General features: G+C 46.3%; 1 protein-coding gene, 1 long non-coding RNA gene and 1 other non-coding gene across 3 annotated transcripts; 1 reads left to right on the top strand and 2 right to left on the bottom strand.

The window, feature by feature from the left end:
- Positions 1 to 258: 258 nt before the first annotated feature.
- cplx2a (complexin 2a) lies at positions 259 to 8,754 on the bottom strand. Its single transcript, XM_057036321.1, has 5 exons — positions 8,620 to 8,754; positions 8,217 to 8,469; positions 7,202 to 7,293; positions 2,598 to 2,776; positions 259 to 1,650 (listed from the first exon to the last, which is right to left on the bottom strand). The coding sequence occupies exons 3-5, from the start codon at positions 7,230 to 7,232 to the stop codon at positions 1,459 to 1,461; spliced, it is 402 nt and encodes a 133-aa protein (XP_056892301.1). The 5' UTR covers positions 7,233 to 7,293; positions 8,217 to 8,469; positions 8,620 to 8,754; the 3' UTR covers positions 259 to 1,458.
- A 55-nt stretch (positions 8,755 to 8,809) lies between these two features.
- Positions 8,810 to 9,540, top strand: LOC130527637 (uncharacterized). Its single transcript, XR_008951088.1, has 3 exons — positions 8,810 to 8,947; positions 9,052 to 9,208; positions 9,293 to 9,540. It is a non-coding gene; the product is annotated as an uncharacterized LOC130527637 (long non-coding RNA).
- A 1,459-nt stretch (positions 9,541 to 10,999) lies between these two features.
- On the bottom strand, positions 11,000 to 11,072 carry trnar-ccg (transfer RNA arginine (anticodon CCG)). The gene has a single exon. It is a non-coding gene; the product is annotated as a tRNA-Arg (tRNA).
- Between the last annotated feature and the right edge of the window lie 4,665 nt (positions 11,073 to 15,737).

Here is a 15,737-nt window from a genome sequence, read left to right as displayed (position 1 = left end):
ACAAGGACCCCTGGAATTCTGTTTTCCTGAACAGACGAGGTCAACTGAGCCGCTTGGATCCCAGAACAGAGGACTGTGGTGCTGTGCGATGTCGTGTCCGTCTTTGTCTAATTTGGTCTCGTGGAATTCCGGTTTCCTTTGGCACTTCCTGTCCTGGATTCCCTCCTTTGGGATTAATTACCATGCCCCCTGATTGGTTCATCACAGGGGCATTTCAAATTCGTCCGGTCTGATGCCGACAACAGACGAGGCCACTCGTGTCTGTGAACAAGTTTTTATTGAGTCTCAGGCAGAAACATACATGGAATCTTTTATTGCTCGTGACGTTCCACTTTAAGCTCAGCAGTTGCACTGCAGCACTCGTCTGACTGTCGAAGAAGAGACGTAAATCTTGGTACAAACACGTCCGAGAGTTCACTTATATTCTTTTTTTTATACCTCAAAAGTCATAAATACGTTTTCATTCAGTATTCTTTCACACAAAGTATCCTGATAGTGAGAGTATAGATATCGTAAATTCAGGTTTTATGGCTGAAAGCTCAAGGTTTCGAACAGCAGCGCGGCCATTCTTTGTCAAAATCGACAATAAAATATATGAATAAAAAAATTAAATTTCCTGAATGCATACAAGTACATAGTTTATTACTAGTAATGGTTATATCAACATAGTGGGAACACTTAAACTTATTGCCATATTAATTTTTTTGCATGACATAATATTTGAGTCGGGACATATTCGCACAACAAACTTGTCAAGACAGATGGCATGCAGGACGTAAGAAGGAGACACTCTGAGAGGGAAATACAAACAGTTTTTCAACACTACCACATGACTGTCGTTCTACTTTGTGTGGTCTGACAGAGAACGGAACACTGTGTGCAAAACGTCTACAGAAATTTCAGGTGTGGTGGAACACGAGACGGAAGCTTTAGAAGCACACAACAGTAATCTTCATCTTTAAAATATGGCTTATCGGGTTATCACATTTTTGAAATGACAGACACATAGTAGCATAATAATCTAGTATAATACTTTATGATTGTTTGCCCACGATGTGGCCATTAATGTAGGCCTATTGTAGTTACTTATTTACAAATTCAGTGATATTCAGTGCTGTGAGGAAGCTCATCAGCTGTCACAGAAGAGAGCGTTTGAAAACATTTCAGATTCAAAAGAGGAACCATCCAAGAAAGTGTTTTTTTGCCCCCACGTGGTTAGCCTTATCGGCGTAGCAGACTGTAGCTAACATCAAGCTAACCCATTAGGTCAAACTAGCTTAATCTAACGGCTGTTATTAGCAATGCAGGTCCACCCATGATAGATCTTCCCGCCAAAATTTTGGTCTGTGTGAATCTTCATTGAATCCACTACAAGAAATAAAAAAAAACGGAAGCCAACCTTGTGAATTTAGCTGTTGAATTAAGCTAGATGATGTTAGCGTCAGTAAGCTAGCTATCCTACTTCTTCAACATGTCTTGCAGTGGACCAGGGAGATATTTCATCACTGTGTCCATGATGCTCTCCTCTTCCTCTTCATCGCCGCAGCCAGTCGGTACAGCTTTCTTAGGTCGGGTCAAGCTGCCGGCCGCCGGCTCTTCGGCCGCCGCCGCGGCCTCGGCCTCAGCTTCCTCGCGCTTTTTCAAGCCGTACTGATGGACAGACGCCAGAACGTTCAGTCAAAACAAGAAACGACAAGAAACCGTTGCAAAGAGAAACATTTTCTTTGAGTTCATAACCTCAAGCACATTTTTGTTTTGGCTTTTTCTGGATGACTTCCTCCATGCATGCAGACTATTTAAGCCTCGCTTTAAAATGACGGAAACATCGAGGAGCGTGTTGAATCTCTTAAGGTTTTGATTTATTATTCTTTGGTGTGTCCCAAAAGATCTACGATGACAGCATTCAGAGGAGTGTGTGCGAGTGTGTTATGCAAACATAACCCATTTTCCAGTCCAACCAGCAACGGTTTTATATAACGTGGAACCCAGCAGGGGGGGTTCCGTTAAACCCTCCACTGCTGAGGAATGATGAGGAATCTGCCGCCACGCCATGGAGACCAGGCAGCACCTCTGGGTGTTGCTCCGCTGTAGTAGAAGTTTGGGGGGGGTGAGGAGCCATGCAGCTCCCCTCCCTCCCTCCCGCCCCTCCCTGTCTCCGCAGCGTTGCGCCGACTGCGGCTGTGCTCGCAGCCACCAGGCATCTCCGCGGGCGTCTCGCGCGCCTGTTCACGGGTCACAGTCTGTGCGGAACAGCTGTGCGGCCGAGGAGGCTGCGTTATTTTATTTTTTATTTTTTCTAGATCTTTACCACTGTCCTTTCCCCGACCCGCCCATCTCTGCTGGGATATTCACACGCGCCGCTCCTGTCGGCTCCTCTCGATGCTCCACTGATGTCGGATAAAAATAACGGCAAACAAAAATAGCGTGCAGCCTTCAGAAGCCGCCTCTCAGAACGTGTCCCACTATCACCACACATTCCCATCGCTCTCTTTCTCTTTTTTTAAAATCTTTTTGGAACATATTGTTTGGGAATGAGTTGTAGGTTTGTGCTGCTGAACCCCCCCCCCCGACCCCCAGGCTGACTCCTGCCACCGTACCTTGTCCCTGATGCCTTGTCTCATCCTTTCCCTCTCTGCTTCCATCTTGGAGTATTTGGCCTTCCTCTCCTCTTCCTGCTGCCTCAGCGCCTCCTGTCTCTCCTCCTCTTTTTTTGCCGCATCGGGGTCCTGCTCCTTCTCCTCCCCGCCCAGCATTTTGCCCACATCGGGAGGACCGCCTGGCAGGGGTAAAGAAGAGGCAAATGAGATGCGCTGACAGCTCTGGTGTGTAGATTTAGCTGGCCTCCATGTAGACAGACGCTTTTCACAGAACTGGCAGCTCCACCGGCGCTTTTAAGGAGACATCAAAGCAAAACTGGTGGAAACAACAAAGGGGACAGTTTACGGCCCTCATTCTTTCTCTGGTCCACTATTTTTCTTTAGTTTTACTTACCTGTAGTTCTTTGGGCCATTTCAGAAATATTTGGAGTTAGGGTTAGTGCTCATGACAAGTAACTTTAAATGTATCATAAGTCACATGGTTGTACGACAGAGTACAAAGAATGTTGCAGGATAAGGACTCGTGGAGTGGATCCCCACGATTTTCTGCTTCTGGCGGCTGTTGCTAACGATGCTATCTGTAAAGTTTTGTGCACATTGGTGAGTGGAGAAAGAAACAGATCGTTATATGTGGTCAAGAAGCAGCGAGCGCGAATGGATACGTGGTCGTGACCAGGTTTAATGAGCATCCCTTGTTAAAATGCACAAACAAGGATCAGCTTGAGTCTTTTTCACTGTGGAAAAACGGTAACAAATTTAAGCAAATGCAAGCTACGCTAGGCTACTTAATTCTAGTATAAATAGCCTGTGAATTCTCTCCTAAGATGGCAAAGGAAAGAGATAAAAGCGGATGTACGTTGTGAGAAAAAGAGATCTATTTTAGAAAAAGGGGGAGCAGCGCAGGAGGAGAGGCAGAGAGGCAATCTGTCAGAAACTATTGAGTCCAATTAGCTGAGCTGTTCCACTTAGTGGGATTACCCAGCGGTGTCTGTGGGACCAGTGACAGTGAAATCGATAGAGGAAAGAAAATAGGGGGTGGGGGGATTAGGAATAATGGAAGGAGCATCTGAGGAGAGAAAAGAGGCGAGAAATAGTCCCAGCTCTCCTTCAGCGTGCAGCTGCCCGCCAGTATCATGTGTTTCTTTCCTGTCTTTTTTTCCTTGAGTCATCAGCATAAATATGAAAACCACAAACTGCAGCAAAATCCAGAGATGGGGGACGGGAAGGGAGGGAAGATGAGAGGGGAGATGAGTGCAAGAGCAGCCAAGGAGAAAACAAAGGGCGAGGAGGAACCTACAGAAGGAGCAGGGCTGAGGTCATCGCCTCGCGATGCACCGGGGTACCGCTCACGAGCCCGAGAAATTAGTCTGAGATTTTATTTTCTCTGTTTAGAGAGGAAGAAATGCCAGAGAGAGAGGGAGGGAGGGAGAGATTGGGAATAGCCTAGAGTGAGTGTCCCTATATGCACATGCAGTTATAAATAATTGCTCAGTTCCCTTTTAGGTCCTCATGCATGAGCTCTTGTGTGGTCCAGCAGATTTCATGAGTCTGAAGGCACGTGAAGATTACAGCACGCCTGAGCCGCTTACACGCAGGCCGTGTCGACGGCTTCCATGGCCGACGCTTCTCGTAACTCGCGTTGATTCCTCTCGGAATTCTCGGCAGCGTCGCCTTCAGAGTCTCAGCGTCGCCGTGGGGAAACTACATCTCGTATCCTGTCCCCTGTTTTTAAACACGACGGTGCCAAAAGAGCCCGTTGTTTGTTGTTCAGAACAGCCAGATTGTCCATGCGTGTAAAAAAATAAAGAGTTTTAGGCGATAAGAGCAGGAGTTATATGAAGCATCAGCAGTACAGAAACTCTGGGCCACTGAGACTTGGATTGTGAGGCATTTCCAAGAGAATCGTTCTATTATCAAGTATCACGTAAACTCTTGTCGAGTCATCGTTTTGACTCGAGTGTCTCGGCAGTTTCGGCCCGTACGCAGCGAGGTGTGGCGAGATGAAAGCCAGTAAATAAACTGGTAGGAACCTGCAACAGAGGGCCGACGAGTCCTTTCATTTGTCTGCTAGCACGTGTTTCATAAACGATACACCGTCAGCAAGATGAACATCCCACTGCGCAAATTCAAAAGTCCAGTTAATGGACTCGGAAGGGATAACAAATGAAATAAAAGGTCAGCAACATTTAGGAGTTTAGACTCTGTAGGATGGAATGGGCGTGAGGGAGCTTAAGCCTTTCCTTTCTGAAAACGCGAAGAGGGAAAGACGATAAACCAGTGCTAACTATCCCAGTGAGCGAGATTAGCATCGGGTATCTACACGTTTCACACTTTTCAAAGTTCTGGAGCAAATCCCTCTCTAAATCCACAGTGTGGTGGGAAAGAGGATAATTATTAAGACCTAACTTTGGCTTTACAGGCAGAAGTTCTGTTTTTTTTTTTTTTTGGTTCTTTTTTTAAAGTTGTTAATGATGTAGCAGAAAGCTGGAGGGAGTCTGATCTCTCCAGTTGTGGTTTGGTGACATTACAAACACAGAATTTATGTCTATCATTCATTTAAGAGACTAAGGAGAAATGTTTGGTCTAGAGAAGTCATAAAAACTAACTAACACATCCGACTAGTGAACAACAGAGAAGTCGGTCGTGTTAAAGGCCTGGTGAGATTTGGCAGCCTCTAGTGGTGAGGACATGGATTGCAGGAGACCTTGTATGCATCTGCATCCACCAGAAAATGTAGTCCACATTACTATATTTAGAAAACATATTTGCTGAGGTTGATGAGTATTGTTGATGAGTATTGTTAGCCAATTAATGAAATGAAGATCACATGCATGCTAAGCTAAGTGAAGATTATTATCAAGAATTAAGCTAACACTGGGAAAAGACAGCGTTGCCTGCAGGAACAATTTACTGACGTTGCTGGAGAGAAATTACCAGTGACATCACAGGCACACAGGGTAGAGGAAGAGGAGGAGGGGGAAGGTGGGGCAGGAAGAACTGAGCTTGCTGAGTGCATTAGTGTATTTATTGAGCATTCTGTCAAATGCTTATAGGCAAACAGACTTTGTACTCCAGGAGGAGCTCTGCATCACTTTAAATGATCAAACAGGATTTGCTGTTAAAAGAAAAACAAGAGTTTCACGGGTGTATATGGTGATGCAGAACAACTGCTGCTGCCGCTGACATCTCAGCAAATCCCTCTATGTTGGATTAGCCGCTGTGAATGTAATTTGAAAGGCGTGGTGCTAAAGCTAGCTGCCTCACCAGTGACATTAGTTATGCAAAATCTTGACTCCATGGAGACCAAGAGGCCAAAAGGTGTTGCTTGAACACATCAACGAGTGGCCAGCACAACCGAAGACAGACTCTTATCACACAGCTGCCACCGCATGAAATCAGAACTTCGTTCACGTTGGGGGTTTGAAGATTTGGAGATTAACAGCGCACATTTCCTGCATTCCTAATCCCTGCACTCGACGCACAGATCAGGCCCTGGAAACCCTGTCCAATCACACACCGTAACTGAAACGAAGCGGCGAATCAACCGAGAAGCGTGCGATCGATAGCTACGTGAATCGATTACTTGTAACGCTGCCTGGGAATCGAGGTGCGCCGTCAGCATTTTAACAGACAGAACGGTCACATGTCAGCGGCCGCGGATCCCAACAGGACCTTTGTGAAAACAGGCCCCCGCCAGCCTGAAACGTGATCTCGATCTGCAACATAACTCATGATCACTAATCGCTCGGCGAGAGACTCACGTCACCCATCAACCGGGCGCCTGAACGCGTCCCAAAAGCCACCGGAGGAAGGTCGTAGTGCGGCGCAGCGGATTTAAGAATTCAGCGCACAAACTTGTGACACAGCAACCGTGCAGGAAGAAGCAGCGCGGACGCCCTCTGCATCCCAATGAGCCGGCGGCGCTTGAACTCCACACTGCAAACGTAACTCACACCTCTGTAATCTGGACCGCAGCAGTTCGGCGCTGCGCGGGACCGAGCAGCCGCTCGTGACCTTTCACCCCCGAAGCTCTGGCTGCCGGGATGATGGATGGCAGAGCAATAATGAAGACTAATTAAGGGCACACGATAGCAAAGATAATATCCTAAAGGGTAATACCCAACGGCTCTAGAGGACAAATGCATGAATAAGGAAACATTATAGTTGTTTTGGAATTAAATTTTCTATGAGTTTAACAGGAGGGTTTAAAGAGGCTGGATCATCGTCCGTGCTGCCACACTGGCGGTGAGAAAATGAAACGGGCCGCAGTGCTTTTGGAGCAGGATGTTAAACCCAAAATGCATGAAGAGGTATGAAAAAAGCTGCCGCAGAGACTTGGAGCGTAGGGTATGTAAACATCAGTCCAGGAGGAGGCCTGCGGCGGCTAATGCTGACGTCTCCGGAGGAGCCATCCCAACATTTGCCTGGTGGCAGGGACAGAAAGGTCCAGTATCTAGAGACGTCGTGGGTACCCGTGATGCGAGCCCAGGACAGCACGGACAGAGCGGGTCCAGTAATGCAGCTGCGCCTGCTGCCGAGGAGCCTTTTAAATCCTTTCCACTGCAGTGCTGTTAAATCAACTTCCAGCCCAGTGGACCACTCACCTCCCAGTGCAGCTTTCATTACAAAATTCATGATGAGGCAGTTCTGCGTTCTCTTCCTTCGCTGGTCACGTTTTCAGGGACGGAGCTGCAGCCTGGGACACAGAGAGCGAAAGACGTGACTACAGAGATACCGGACATCCCGTCAGACAAGATCTGGATGGGGTGTGGGAGGGTGACGGCAAAGCTCGACGCAGACAAAAGAAACAGCCTTCGGACGGGGAGCCGTGTCCGGCAGCCCCCCAGCACCTGCCGCAATAGCAGGAATCTGCTTCTTTATGCTGAAATACATCAAATAACCTTTCTTCAATTATAGTGAGGGCTGGTTGTGACTTTGTATGACACCTTTACCACGGCGTCCTTGCCCACAATGTACAATTACTTAAGAATCTATTTAGTTATTCATTTAGTGTGTGTGTGTGCGTGTGTGTGCTGATGCTTGGGTTCACCCCAAAAATCTCAGATTGACAAAAGGAAAGAGGGGAAAAAGGTCAAAGACGAAGCCCCCAACGTGGAGGCATCTCCAACTCCAGCTCACACAAACAAACAGCCATTCTGACCCTTCTGCCGCGCTCTCTTCCTATACATTCCCATAGCTCCCTGTTATGTCACTGGCAGCCGCAGAGCTCACGGGTGCGTGTACTCCGTGCACTGCAGCTGATTATACATCTTTGATTAGTTTAGGCTGCAGCAAAACTTGCTGTCAGGATCGCCGGGAGCGACTCGCTCGACCTCCGCAGGATGCAGCGCTTTGGATCTTCGTCGTCATCCGCAGCGGCCGCATTTCTCCCCTCACGTGAACCCTTTTACAGTATTAACTGGCGCGGTGCAGCATTTACAGCCCTGAACGGTACAGTATGCTGCTCCCTGGTCGCTCGCTGCACCCACAAGCGAGACGGCTTTCAGCGCACCGCAGACCGCATTGCAAAGTGCACCCAAACGCCAGCATCCCCCGTTTTCTCTTCAGCACCAGCGGCACACGATCGCTGGAGTGTCTGCGCGTGCAGCCGTCGCTCACCTTTGCGTTTCAGTCCTCCTCCGAGTCTTTATCACTCCTTAGAAAGGGGGGGAAGTGCTCTCGCCGCAGTGTTGCAACCGCGCTCCGTCTTCTTCTGCAGCGGGTGGAAAGCTGAAGTTGAGCGTCAGGGAGGACTGATGAGCCTCTGTGTGAGTGAGCGTGTGCGTGAGTGCGTGAAGGTACGTGCGGCGGCTCTCAGTTTGCAGACATCCCGCTTGTGTCACAGCTGCAGCGGGGGAAGAGGAGTCAATTCCTGCAGGAGGAGATGGGCGCATGCAGGGGAGAGAGAGGGGGGGTGGGGGTAGGAGGGATGGAGGACACGCATTCGAATTTCTTATTCATTTTCCTAATTTCATCGCTCACTTCCAGCTTCTCTGCAGCTCCAGCGGTGGCTCAAACTCACCCAGACTGCGTCTGTGCGCCATCGCCCACTGTTGGTCCCCAGGCGTGATTGTTAAAAAAAACACCCAAAACAATAAAAAATAAAAACCGAGATAAACTAGTGATTACATAATTGAATGCAGACTTTGCTATATGGGGTTATGTCATTTTGCCCTTGACAGCTGATTTGACACGGCAGTGTCATCATTTTTGCAGCATTTAGCTCAGAGTTCAGCAAGTCTCGCCCCGTATTCCCTCCCAGCATCTCTGACAGGGGACTAATCTTTCCTCAGCTGTTTATCTGCACCTTCCAAGCCTGCTTGAGCTACTCAACTCAACAGTGGATTTGGGTTTGTTGTGCCAAATCATTTGATTTGATCACTCTCACGTTGGGCACCTGACAAATAATGTTTAATCCTAATGACAACCCCTGTCGCACCATTACACTCTTTAGCCCCACAATGAGGACTGCAAGCTTCAACCTGGAACTCCTGATCAAAGGAAGGGACAAAAGGCGCTAAGCCACTTGGAATATTCCTTGAGGGGTACGACAAATACAAAGGAGAGAAGACGGGAGGCGATCCTTCTGTCTACAACAGGACAACAAGCAGGTAGAAGAGAAATAGGTGGAGGGCAGCTCCACTTTAACCACATTCTCTCCGCAGGTGACATGACCTTGATGTGCTCTCTCTTAGCATTGACACACTCATCACCCCCAAAAGGAGCCCAGAAAACCAAGGAGAGAGCTTTGACTGAAGCAGCGCCCATCCATTAATCAGCACCCAGTCAACCCACTCGGGCACAAGCATCCATCACCTCGGATCCTCCCCTTGAGTCTGACCAGGTTTTGTGTCGCTAATTTCAACAAAAGACATTGAGGCTGTTCTAATTTGTTCTACTAGCATGAAACACAAATAGCATTATTAAAAGACACTCATTTGCAGCCTCTGTAATATTATCACGTTTTGTTTCCACATCGCTGTTCGGTTGAAACTTCTTTTTCATCCCAACAGTGAACTATGGTCAGAATATGATATAAAACACACATGCACGACTTTTACTGTGATATATAATAGGCAGGCGGGCAGAATGTCATCCTAATGCCATGAGGAAGCTGTCACTTTGAAGCTTTGGAATGTGTGAAGTGCAGTGACACACCTGAGAAGGATGTAGCAGAGGGTGAAACGTGCGCCTGCTGCAAACAATCCTCCTTTAAGGTTGGATGTGTGGAGAGCTTTAATCTTACATGCTTTTACTCCTCGCTAATATAGAAATTAGGTATGTGTTTATGTTTCGGAATGAGGGATGTCAGTCGTTTGGGTTTATTTTACCATCGGAGGTAGAATAACACACAAATCTATCTCAGTTCTGACATATTGCCTTTTTCTAAAAATTTTAGACGAGTAATTTGTCTGCAAATGTCTGCACATTTTAGCACAGGGTTTAATCTTGCAGCCTCCATCCTGATGAGCCTTCTGGCGCAGCAGTGCAGCCAAGCAGCGAGTGGGTGTGCTGACGACTGGAGCAGAAGTGGGGAAAGTAGCATCTTAGAAGCGCAGAGGAAGCGTAGTTCTTACATGACAACTTGTCTTTAAAGAGATGAGCTAAAGTAAACGGAGAGCTTCTAGATGTTTAGCTGATGAGCAGACAAGGGAATTTTGTTCAGGCTGGAGCAGCGACTCCCAAACTGGGGTCCATGAAGAGTTATTTAAACTTATGATTGGTGAACAGCCTGGTTCAATTTGAAATTAGATATAAATTGACAGATAGAATCAGGTATCTTTCACCATCCTCAAAATAACACATATATGAAGGCTACCTTGTCCAGCAAGCTCAACTGAGCTGCCAAAATAGATGCGCAGGACACGCGCTGCTTGATTGAGACCATTTTCTTGGTTACCTGGCTAACTGCTGAAAATTGATGCATGGTTAACATTGGTTGACTCTAATTAAGATCAAATGCCCTTCCTGTGGGACACCAACTGCCAGCCAGACCACAGGTGAAGATGCAAGGTGGTTGTTCAGCTTGCAATAAAGAGTTAGATAAAGAGCCTTTTGGTGCAAGAAAGCTTGTAGCTTCAGAGTGGAGGCACAGAGAGAATATATCTTTATTTAAATATAAAGTGCAGGAAGGGACAGAAGAGTGGGGTCAGAAATAAAAAGGGGTACGAGACTGTGGAAAGCCCGGAAACCTCTGGGCTCGAAGATGCGTCCTTAAAAATGCTTCTATTGTGCAATAAAACAATCGAAAGGTATGGATTTAATTTGGAATACTTATAAAGAGATGTTGATACAATCAAATCAAGAAAGTTAAAGTTTTTAAAATGGTCTCGATATGCTTTTACAGAACCAAGAACCTTTGGGCCATTCTGCTGTTGGGTAAAGGAGAAGCAACCAATTAACAACCCAGGTGGGACTTGAACCCACAATCCCCAGCTCCGGAGGCTGATGCCTTATCCATTAGGCCACTGGGTTGTGTGGTGGTGCCACATCAGAGAGGAGAGAACGATAGATACAGAGAGGGAATCCAAGAGGAAGAAGGTAGGACGGAGATCCATTTTGACCTCGGGTTTGCAACAGTCTTTCAGGTCTTAGTCGCCTTGAGTAGATGATGTAGCCAGTAGCCACTTTCCCGAGAAACTGAGATTTTTTTCTCTGCACATTGTCCAGAAGTGGTAAAATGCAGGTTTATAGTTTCAAGCTGAGCATTGCTGCACATGTGAGAACAAAACTTCAAACGTGTCCAAAGATCTACTCTATATGTGATGCTAAGGTAATAACTTGCTGCTAGTTTAAAAATACACTACAATGAATGTGTGAATACCACAAAATTAAGGCCATCAACCTCTGGATACACTTGATTTGAGTTCTTTTACCCCAAGACCGATACATTAACACTGAAATTGGGTGGGCGGGGCTTATATCCCTTGGTTCAGTGATGTTAATGTGCACACCAACACCAGAGTGATCCACTTCACTTCGCTGAAGCCAAAGCTTCCAGCCACATTTTATCCACTGGCTCCTCAGCGCAGTATTGGGTCGTATTCCTCCAAGTGAAGGGCACAGTGGCCTCCACGAGAGTGTTCTCTGATGTCCTGGGGGAGGGGGGCATTAGCTTTGGATATTAGTCTGCTGTCCATCATCCTGCTGTACTCTGGTCTCCAGAGACTCTGAAAGGGGAAATAAAAGAAGTTGAAGGAGAGAAACGGAGGAGGAGATATCGTGTGTGTGTGTGTGTGTGTGCGCCTGGGCAAAACAGCCCTGCAGACCAATCAACAAATAAAACACATTTTCTTCATCCAATCATCTTGGAGTGCTGCTGTCTGTGTTTATGCGGGTGTCAAGGAGACGAGGTGAAGGATAAAGGTACATGTGACCACCAACACAGAGGATCTCTGAGGCCTCAGACTGTGTGTGTGTGTGTGGTGTGTGTGTGTGTGTGTGTGTGTGTGTGCCTGGGCAAAACAGCCCTGCAGACCAATCAACAAATAAAACACATTTTCTTCATCCAATCATCTTGGAGTGCTGCTGTCTGTGTTTATGCGGGTGTCAAGGAGACGAGGTGAAGGATAAAGGTACATGTGACCACCAACACAGAGGATCTCTGAGGCCTCAGACTGTGTGTCTGTGTGTGTGTGTATGTGGGGGGATGCTGCTGCTGCAATGCGTAAATGCATCACAGCTTCATGCAGTCAGCTGACTTGTTGACTGACTGCCTCAGGGACAAAGTCTGATTATAGTCTGATCATAAAAAAACATCTTTCCATTGGATAATAACTGATACTTCAGATTACTGGTAACCACTCTCCATCATGGTGCAGCTCCACAATTCACAATGTGTGTTGGATTACTTGTAAAGAGCATTTAAAACCCCAGGCTGAGGAGGAACCAGCTAAAATATGATTTAGGGTGTACTGTCCCTTTAAGACTATTCACCATTCAGTCCTATGGTAGGTCCCCCCTCCTTTTTCCTTATTTTTTTCTCTTTTATCTTTTTGATGTTTATGTATTACATTGCCTCTGGTACGCAGGGAAAACAAATCGATTCTACTCTGTATTCTGATTTATTACATTTATATTTCCTCACACATATTTCTGTCAAAAATCACCAGAGAACCATGTCAAGAGTGCAGAAGGAAGGCTTAATTTTCTCCATAATCTTTGTGAGAAAAGAAACGATATGGAATAAATCAGGGGCAGCAGTCATTTGGATTACAGTGATTATATCCTTGTCTAGAAGTTGGCTGGAGCTCGTGTGACAATGCTTCTCGTTTGTTATTGACAGACTATTATTTTCATGACATCATTTCAGGAGAACCTTTAATCAAATCTTCACTATACCATTCTCAAAGTTGCCTTCTGCGCACGAAATAGAGGCTCGAAGATATTATTATGGGCTATTGCAGCCTTAAATCACAGGTGTCCGCTTTAGCTTGACGTAAGAGGTCGCCATATTGTGGTGTCAAGAGATCACCGCCTCCCGCATGAACAACGATGCGCTGAAAAGGTGGCGAAGGAAACGACTCGGCGTGACAACTGGAAATACTCCAGACGGTGTGTATGGGTGTTGAAGTAAAATCAAAACAGGATGAAGAAGGCTAATGTTCTTGAGTGAATTAGATCGACACACAACAGGTCAGTATCAGTGGAGCAGAGGGACCATGGCCCAGCAGGGTTACGCGGCAGCAGGTAACTCAGAACCTGCTGTGGATCCAAGAACAAAACCAGGGATGGAGGTCTCTGCTTTCAGCTGCTCCTAGCTCACAGCATTTGGGTATCCTGGCTGTTCAATCACTGCACCGTGCACATTCTCTCTTCCCCTATATGCACTGAATCTTCCCCAAGCACCTGTCTGAAAGAGGAATGAAAGCCTTCAGGAGACCCCCCCCCCCCCCATGGCTCTCTACAAAAACACTTGGAGAGCATCCAGAGGGAAACAGATCGTGTCCTAAAAAGCTGGTGCGGTGGAACCATCACGGAGTGATGCAGGGAAGAGAGGAACGTGACAGGATTCACACCCACCACACAACCAAATAAGAGCACAGGGGGGAGTGCAGTGGACAGCAAACACGAGGATTTCTCAGAAAGATGGAGACGGGAATGCCCTGCTGTGGGTAAAACAGCAGCGCTTCATGAGATTATTAAAAGTGGATCCAGATTAAAACACTCAGTTTGTTAAAGCAATTACAATAATTTAATAATAATTAAACAAATATTACAAAAGTCCTCAAACTGCTCCGTGCTATTGTTGTAATTGCTAAATCTACTTGCAGAAATTTCCTGATGCTGTGTGTGGAGTCTGGAGTTGAAATCATTGTATTTGTGATAGGTCTTTGCACAAATGGCCCCAAAAAAGGGGGGTGGGGGGGTGGGGGGGGGCACAGAGAGCTGGATCGTAACCAGCCTCCCGTAGTTCCTGCGGAGCAGGTTGTCCTTGTCGCTCAATAGATGTAACTCTAAGGCGACTGATCACACAACTCATGTTTGTAACTTTACTGATCAAGACGGAGAAACGATGCCAAGCCAACGAAAAAAACAGCGACGTGATATTTGAACGGGGACTGTTGGCAGCAAGACTTTGTTGTTTCCGTCCTCGTGATGGACTGAGTAACAATCGAATACGATGACGCCAACGCAGGCAGGTAAAACATGGCGGGATGGAGCGATCTATCATTAGATAAACATTACCAAATAATATTTTAAAAAAATGAATCTGAAAAAGGACGCTGAGGTAAAGCACCACGGGGTCAAAAAGGTCAGTGTGCAGAATGTGGTGTGGGATTGTTGATTTATACCGTAGATGTTAGAGCAGTAGTGAGTGGATCACAGCAGTAGTGAGTGGATCACAGCAGTAGTGAGTGGATCACAGCTGCAGGCTTTATGAAGTGTGGTATAACAGTATAACATGCACCCCGGTGTCCAAGACGACACACATTCCTATCATGATGATGATGCTGACACAGCAGCTTTAGGGAAACAATGCATGGCACTGTGAAATAAAAAGAATGTTTTTTTGGGGGGGGCACTATTCAAGAGTGACACTCGATCGAAATATTTCTGGTTGAGGGGGCAGATTATGGACTGTGATTACAGTGAAAGTCAAGCTGCTTGGAGAGAGGTCGGAACTGGCCTGGTGAACAGGAACCTGGGGAACTACTGGTCAGAATGGATCGATGATTAAAATGGGTTTTTATATTTTATTCATGACTCAGGGCAGGAAGTGCTAAGTGTTAAAAACCCTCACTCGTAGTTTAAAGATAATTGCATACATACAGGGCATTTAGGTTGTCGGTAGTTAACTGGATGCAGCGTGGTAGGAGCTTTGTGATCAAAGCTCTGTGCTTGAGGTCCTTTCCAGATCAAGGATTGAAGTCCAGCATGTCCTTAATCATAAGGTTGCCTTTCATCCTATCCCTGCTGGGGGGTCAAGAGAGAGAGAGAAATAGACTGAGAGAGATAAACTGCTGATAGCACAATTTCCAGTGCAGTGGGCATCTTTGAATTGCACCGGGAGGGTCTGTGCATATTTGATATAAACACGGAGCGATATGATGACATCATCTCAACTAAACATGCCTTCTACCACAGAAAAGGTGCGCTATGATAATTAAACACTGTGAATAGCGTATTCAAATGAAAAACACCGTTTATATCATGTGGAAACAGGCCTGGTTGTGTCTGTGCTGTGCTTGTAAAGGACTGCAGACGTGGAGATTCTTTCTGTCAAATGTTTCAGTTCCAGTTCAGTTTCAAAGGAGTAAAAAGGACGCTCTGTTCTGCTTTGCTGTGGCTGAAAATGTTCATGTGGTCTCTACTGTACATGTGACTGCGGATATGAAGTGTGCCCTTGAAAGAGACCTTGGCTTGTGTTGCAGTCATGGCAATGAGGGAGAAGCACTCAGGTTACACAGCTGCCACCCTGTGTACAATGTCGAGAAGTGCATCCCTTCGTTTTCGATGATGGAAATACATATGGAGTTTCTGATGTAAATACTATTTCCTGACAACACCAATGAAACCCAAAAGCTTGTTGTAATAATTTAGCCTCTTAGTGAACTGCCCGTTATTTCGTCAAAAACTCCCAGCTGTAATTTATCTCATGCAGCATTACAGAGCTGTTTATTGGATTGTCATTGGATT

The sequence above is a fragment of the Takifugu flavidus genome, chromosome 6, assembly GCF_003711565.1.
Source record: "Takifugu flavidus isolate HTHZ2018 chromosome 6, ASM371156v2, whole genome shotgun sequence".
Lineage (NCBI taxonomy): Eukaryota > Metazoa > Chordata > Actinopteri > Tetraodontiformes > Tetraodontidae > Takifugu > Takifugu flavidus.
This window is presented reverse-complemented; position numbering and strand designations above follow the sequence as displayed.